The 7,818-nt window shown below is 42.4% G+C and overlaps 1 protein-coding gene across 2 annotated transcripts in view; it reads right to left on the bottom strand.

Moving 5' to 3' along the window:
• Positions 1-7,818, bottom strand: part of cpeb4b (cytoplasmic polyadenylation element binding protein 4b) — a 42,003-nt gene that overhangs the window by 32,268 nt on the left and 1,917 nt on the right. For both annotated transcript variants that reach the window (XM_047379597.1, XM_047379598.1), the window contains exon 2: positions 3,083-4,319. In XM_047379597.1, coding sequence (XP_047235553.1) covers positions 3,083-4,270 — 1,188 coding nt within the window. In that variant the 5' untranslated portion in view covers positions 4,271-4,319. The remainder of the gene's footprint in view (positions 1-3,082; positions 4,320-7,818) is intronic.

A 7,818-nucleotide genomic window follows, 5' to 3' on the forward strand; every position in this document is an offset into this window, starting at 1 on the left:
CATGTTTAAAGAAAAAAAGAAAAAAACTAAATTCAGAAACTGAGGATGGAACCACAAGGGATTGGAGAACAGCAGTCTGTTGGACACTTTGTTCCAAGTCTATTACCGAACAAATCCTGAATGCAGACATGGAGAACAGACCACCTGCTGCACCATCTGACCAAAACAGACAGCAACATGCCACTCCCCACACACCTTGTTCATTTAAGCTATTAAACTAAGTCTCTAATAGAAATCCTTCTTGTTGATTTTAGTTTAAATTTGTAAAAAGACAATCCAATTGTTATTGCCAAATGGGTTGTATTTACATAATTATTCCCTTCACACAGAAAAGCCATTCAAAGCCCATGCTGGGTCTGCCCTTACAGAAGCAAGAGGCCAGGAGGACAATGCTACTTCAGTTGCTCTGATTCAGCCAGGAACAACCAGCTGCAGCTACAGTAACGCAGTGCTTTATTGGGATGTCATGTGTTGGACCAACGCAAACCAATGCATATTTGTTAATTTAGAGGTAAGCGATAATATGCTTGTGTTTTCAGCACCCCCGAGTCAACATTTTGTAAAAGCATCAACCACCAAACCTTTGCCTGTTCTTTTTTTTACAAAATTGGTCAAGACAAGTCATATTTAAAGGATAACATCAACTTTAAGTCTTGTCACAGATTCTCAATTACATTTAGGTCTGGACTTTGACTAGGCCAGTTTAACACATGAATACACTGTGAAGCAAACCCTTCTATTGATGTTATGGCTATATGTTTAGAGTTGTTGTCCCGCTGGAAGATAAAGCTTTTATACAGTCTCAGGTCTTCTGCAACAGGTTTTCTTCCAAGATTGCCCTGTAGTTAGCTCCACCCATCTTCCAATCAAGTCTTACCAGCTACCCTGTCCCTGCTGAAGAAAAAGCATACCCGCAGCATTAGGCTGCTGCCACCGCCATCTTTTATGGTGGGGATAGTGTGTTTAGGGGGATGTGTGGTGTTGGTTTTGAGCCACACAAAGTATTTTGCACGCAGGCCACGGAGTTCGGCTTTGTCTCAACTGACCAGAGCACCCATTCTCCAGATGTTTGTTGTGCCATCTACATGGCTTTCTTCTTTCCCTCCCTTCTTGGAGTCTTGATTCTCAGAGTGAAAGAGAAATAGTCTCTGCAACTCCTCCAGAGTTGGCATCGGCCTCTTGGCTGCTTCGCTGAATAATGCTTTCCTCTGTCAGTTTAGGTTGATGGACATGTCTTCTTGTTTTGCAGTTGTGCCATACTCTTTCTGATTTGAGATGATGGATTAAACAGTGCTTCATAGGAATATTGTTTTACAATCTAACCCTTCTGGTGGCATTTCTTAGTCTTTATGATGCAGACTCTCCACTAATGTTCTCTAACTGAGGCCTTCACAGGACAGATGTACTTACACTCAGTTTAAGTTACACACAGATGCTCTGTATTTACTTCTCTGGTTACTTCTGAAGGTAAATTGTTACACTGCATTTTATTAAGGCCTCTCAGCAAAGGGGGCTGAATATTAAGGCACACCACCCTGTTGTCATGTATTCTTTGCTACTTTGTGTGTGTCTACCACATAAAATTGCGCAAAAATGAATTGGCATTTGCGGATGTAACAAGACAAAATGTGAAAAACTTAGGAAGTAGGAATACTTTTGCAAAGTGCTGTATGTACTTTGAATAGGACGTGTGCAAAGGAGTTAAGAGACTGAATCAAAACAGTAAGAGGGGGTGCTAATTCTGTATGTTGATATCGAATTAGTCACTCAGGCATGTGAATAAAGTTGAAAGGAACTTGTATCAGCTTTACAAAATTAATTTTGCTACATTTACATTTGTATCAGTTAATTCAAAATAGAAAGCCGAGATGTTTTCTTTATCTCTTACATTTACGTCCTTGTCAGCTGCAACACTTACTGAAGAGACTGCAGTGATGTCCACTGCAACTGCACGAATTTAGAGTGTGCCAACATATTCATCATTATGTAACGCAATACAGCAACCTCTTCCTTCTGCTTGCATGCAACAAAACAAGGCCCAGTGTTTTCTTTTTACTAAAAATGTTTTAAATAGCAGTCTAAAATGTTTTTAATAACTGCAAGAAAAATCGATTTTGGCAATGCAAACATATCCAATTGGCCTCCCTAAAGGAGGCAAATATCAGTTTTAGGCTGATATTAATAACAAAAAAAAAGTTTCAAAAAATTTGCAGCTGCTACAATTCTTTAACCTGTGGAGCCTCCTGAAAAAAGGAAAACAATATTTAGAAATGTCACATCAAGTAATTTAACTATAAACAACTAAGCTGACTTGCTTGTACATGGAAAAATCTGGAAGCGACATTCACTGACAGATTGCAGATACAACGATGCAAAGCAGTCGCTTCGAAAATTTCACAGTATTTTACAGATGATGCCCCTATAGGAACATTTGACCAGCAGGTACTTATGAGCAAGTTAATGTTCATTATGGTACTGATTACTAAAAATGATTCTTCATGAATTTACATCTGCATGTCTCCTCCTACCTTTTCCCTATTCTGTTTTTCCCCCAAAAAAATATTTGGGCCATCTTACGGTCTGAGGATAAGAATTATATTAACAGCGACAACAGACCGAAACCCTTTGTGTCAAAGAAACAACTAACCAGGCACGCTCATGGTGATGGCGCAATTACATTCAGGTTATCTTTGTTATTTACGACCGTTTTTTACTGAGGCTGCTCTCCTCCTAATTCTCTTCTCCATCTTCTCCTCTTCCCATCTTTTGAACACCCTCCCTCGTTTCCTCCTCTTCCTCCTTCCACCACACACCACTGCAGTGATATATCCGTGTGAGTCACCACAAAGGACATTCAACTGTGTAAGTGCAGAGTCCAGTGACAGCTTTTACAAAGTAACAAGCAAATTGTGCAAATCTGTTCCTTCTCCCCGATTTCTAAAAATAGCAGCAATTCCACATAATGTTAACATATTAACAAGAAAACACAAGCTGCCCCTTAAAGTGATAGATTCACTTAAATGCATGTGTTATATGAGCTTAAGGAAACATTGTTTGGTGAAATTATCACAAGTACACTGACCTGAAAAGGGAAAATGTTATCTCGACCTACTCCATCATCCATCCACGACTTTGGGTTGAAGCCAGCAGGACTGTTTCTGGGGTACTTCTGCGACGCCACGTGGTTGTTGGGAAAGGTCTTCTTCAGTGGAGAGATGGAATTGATGGGAGTCATCCCTCCATTAAGCCCCCGACGATAATCTCTGCCCTGGGATCCTCCCCAGCCACCGCCTCCACTTCCGTAGCCTCCTCCGGGACTCCAGGAGGTGGACGAGCCGGGGGAAGGAGAGGGGCTTTGGTAGCTGGCCGGACCCCAGGGGGATGGGGGCTTGTTCAAGCTGTTGGACAAATGCGGCAACTGGCTGAAAGCTGGATTCCTGTGCGGGAAGGGCGGTGGCGGGTGGGGGGAGGCTGGGGAGCGTCGATGCTGCTGGTGTTGGTTGTGGGGGTGTTGGAAGTGAGGGTGAGGCGGAGGGGCCGGGTGGTGCTGGGACAAGGCCGGAGCCGGTCCAATCTGGGGAGAGAAATTCCCACCGAAGCCCGGACTGACATGATGTGAGAAGTTCTGGAACAGCAGAGGCCCGTTGCTGGCGGAGGCCGGGTTGAAAAAGCTGACGTCTTCATTGATGATTGTTGACGGTGCAGGCGGGATGGCAGCCGACCAGTTGTTGAAGCCAGTAAGTGATGACGAGGTTGTGCTCGACTGTACCGGGCCCGTTCCACCTAGACCAGATGTCTCCTGATAATCAAATCCAGTCAGGACAGGTGACTCAAGACGAAGCTGCTTCTCCTTTCCATTGCTGCCCTCTGACGTGCCATTCTCCGTCTTGGCTTCCTCTGATCGGGATTTTTCCAGTTCTGAAATTATCCCACCACCGCTTCCAGTCTCCTGGTGACTACCAGGAGACAACTGCTGCTGTTTTTCTTGAGTTTCTTGCATTTCCTGTTGCTGCTGTGCTTTGGGCTTCTCCGCCCCCCCCAGGATTTCATCTTGCACACTGTTGTGGGTGGCCGAGGCAGGGAAGAGCCAGGGAGAGCCCCCCGTGCTGCCATTCCCCGTGGCTGTGGTGCTGTTTATGAAAGCAGCTGGGCTCTGAGACACATTCTGGTGGTGGTGCTGGGGCTGCAAATGCGGGTGAATTCGGACCGGGAAAGCAGACTTGTTGCCAGTGTTGTTTTGAACTAGGACTCCGAACCCGTAATCCCCCATTTGTTCTCTCCCCCAGAACAAATGCTATTCTGCGATCTCTTTGGTCCGACTGTGAAATGAGCACAAAAAAAGGCATGCAGGTTAGCACTCAGTCCTTCTCATTTCCCAATAGATCAAGAGATTTAGGATCCACCATGTGGGTCCACATCGTCACATAAAAGATTTTCCTTGTTTTCGGTTGAGTTCATAATTACAGAGCTGGCAACTTTATGTAAGTTATACAAGTCCTTCTCAAAATATTAGCATATTGTGATAAAGTTCATTATTTTCCATAATGTCCTGATGAAAATTTAACATTCATATATTTTAGATTCATTGCACACTAACTGAAATATTTCAGGTCTTTTATTGTCTTAATACGGATGATTTTGGCATACAGCTCATGAAAACCCAAAATTCCTATCTCACAAAATTAGCATATCATTAAAAGGGTCTCTAAACGAGCTATGAACCTAATCATCTGAATCAACGAGTTAACTCTAAACACCTGCAAAAGATTCCTGAGGCCTTTAAAACTCCCAGCCTGGTTCATCACTCAAAACCCCAATCATGGGTAAGACTGCCGACCTGACTGCTGTCCAGAAGGCCACTATTGACACCCTCAAGCAACAGGGTAAGACACAGAAAGAAATTTCTGAACAAATAGGCTGTTCCCAGAGTGCTGTATCAAGGCACCTCAGTGGGAAGTATGTGGGAAGGAAAAAGTGTGGCAGAAAACGCTGCACAACGAGAAGAGGTGACCGGACCCTGAGGAAGATTGTGGAGAAGGGCCGATTCCAGACCTTGGGGGACCTGCGGAAGCAGTGGACTGAGTCTGGAGTAGAAACATCCAGAGCCACCGTGCACAGGCGTGTGCAGGAAATGGGCTACAGGTGCCGCATTCCCCAGGTCAAGCCACTTTTGAACCAGAAACAGCTCAGTACTTGCTCAGTGGTCCAAAGTACTTTTTTCAGATGAAAGCAAATTCTGCATATCATTCGGAAATCAAGGTGCCAGAGTCTGGAGGAAGACTGGGGAGAAGGAAATGCCAAAATGCCAGAAGTCCAGTGTCAAGTACCCACAGTCAGTGATGGTCTGGGGTGCCGTGTCAGCTGCTGGTGTTGGTCCACTGTGTTTTATCAAGGGCAGGGTCAATGCAGCTAGCTATCAGGAGATTTTGGAGCACTTCATGCTTCCATCTGCTGAAAAGCTTTATGGAGATGAAGATTTCATTTTTGAGCACGACCTGGCACCTGCTCACAGTGCCAAAACCACTGGTAAATGGTTTACTGACCATGGTATCACTGTGCTCAATTGGCCTGCCAACTCTCCTGACCTGAACCCCATAGAGAATCTGTGGGATATTGTGAAGAGAACGTTGAGAGACTCAAGACCCAACACTCTGGATGAGCTAAAGGCCGCTATCGAAGCATCCTGGGCCTCCATAAGACCTCAGCAGTGCCACAGGCTGATTGCCTCCATGCCACGCCGCATTGAAGCAGTCATTTCTGCAAAAGGATTCCCGACCAAGTATTGAGTGCATAACTGTACATGATTATTTGAAGGTTGACGTTTTTTGTATTAAAAACACTTTTCTTTTATTGGTCGGATAAAATATGCTAATTTTGTGAGATAGGAATTTTGGGTTTTCATGAGCTGTATGCCAAAATCATCCGTATTAAGACAATAAAAGACCTGAAATATTTCAGTTAGTGTGCAATGAATCTAAAATATATGAATGTAAAATTTTCATCATGACATTATGGAAAATAATGAACTTTATCACAATATGCTAATATTTTGAGAAGGACCTGTATAATAATAGATATTGCTTTTTTTTTTAAAGAATTTTTTTGGCACTAGAGGCCTTTATTTTTGATGGTAGGCAGACAGGAAGGAGGGGCAAAGAGAGGGGGAGACATTTGGCAAAGGTCGCCGGGTCCGGGACTCAAACCCGGGACAGCCGCTTTGAGGACTATAGCCTCCATATGTGGTCGCGCACTAACCCCTACACCACCAGCGTCACACCCGATATTGCTTACTTTTAAACTGCATTCCTAGTAAATGTGTAAAACGTTCAAGCTATAAATGTTCTCTACAACACATTAATGTTTTCTAAGTTGGTAAATTAATGTCGGTGAATAAAGTCTTATGGCAGAATATACTTTGTTGGAAGCACTTATTAGAAGAACCACTAAAATGAAATGTTACCCATTATTACCCAAAATATTTAGCTTTTTATACCACTTATCTATACTTTACATATTCTGTTCTCCATACATGTTTTACACAAGCAAACCATTGGCGCTTTCTACTGCTTCCTACTTAAATAATCATCAGCTTCTCAGGAAATAACCACCCAGTGCAAACATGACGATGGGTTATGGGTTCAAAAATAGTGTGACGGTTTTGAGATAGGAGTTGCTCTAAGACTGTAGAAGTCTGACTTGGTCTTGCACCCTCCTGGACTAACCTTTTTACTAATCTGGAGGGAGACTTTAAGGGAGTTATCTCCTGCAGGTAACATATTGACGGCCCATAACCTCTTTAAAAAACCACACGTCAAAAATTCTGTACTATCCATCAAAACGTGTCTCCATATCAAACATCCTGCTCTATATCATACATCTACCAGGCTTCCTGGGGGACTACTCAAACAGAAATTCTGAAGGCAGAGATGTCACATCTTTGAAACCAATCACCTGCAGCTGTGAACCAATATGTGTTCAGTTGCATAAAGACATATGCTTTTTACCAAAAACTGCATACTTCAATTCAAAGATGCACAAAGAAATCAGATGTTCACTGAAATCAACCAGTTTTCATTTTGACTGAGCCCTGACCAGTGACCAATCGGTCTGAAACTCAAATATCTGATGTTTTTCTGACCCATGAACACACCAGAGGTAAGCACTACCAGGACGAACTGATAACGGCACCCTGCAGTGCGGAAGACGTCAGTTAGCTATTTTGAGAAAAAGTTGGGTAAGAAAGTAGCATGTGAATATGTTACCTGTATATTCTAATGCAAAAAGGTTATACTGTTTGTACTGCTTGATTAATCGATTATTGAAATAATGTTTTAGTATTGAAATAATCGTCAACTAATTTAGTAATCGAATATCGTTAACTGGAGTATATAGACTAAAAATGCCATTTGCTGAAAGAACAACCCACTCAGAGCAGTTATTAGGCCAAATTGTACCAAAAAATATATACATTTTGTATTTAAAATGAAAAACCTTCTTTGTCTGTAAATATGCTATATCCAAAACTCTTCAAGTGGCATGGCTTTAACTTCACCTGGTTCAAATTGTGTAAAAAAACAACTTTTGCTACGCAATTATTATATTGATTAATCAAAAAAATAGTCGACAGATTATTCGAATATCAAAATAATCGTTAGTTTGCAGCCATAGTAACAACAATTAGAAAATCCCAACTCGGGTGTGATGTCATTCCCTGCTTCAATTTCATAACAAATCAAACCTGGTGTTGAACTGTGAATGTTTCATTGAAACAGGCAATGAGAGAGCAAAACTTTCAGCAGATAACAAGAAGGCTCTGTT

Source organism: Girardinichthys multiradiatus, chromosome 11 (assembly GCF_021462225.1).
Source record: "Girardinichthys multiradiatus isolate DD_20200921_A chromosome 11, DD_fGirMul_XY1, whole genome shotgun sequence".
Lineage (NCBI taxonomy): Eukaryota > Metazoa > Chordata > Actinopteri > Cyprinodontiformes > Goodeidae > Girardinichthys > Girardinichthys multiradiatus.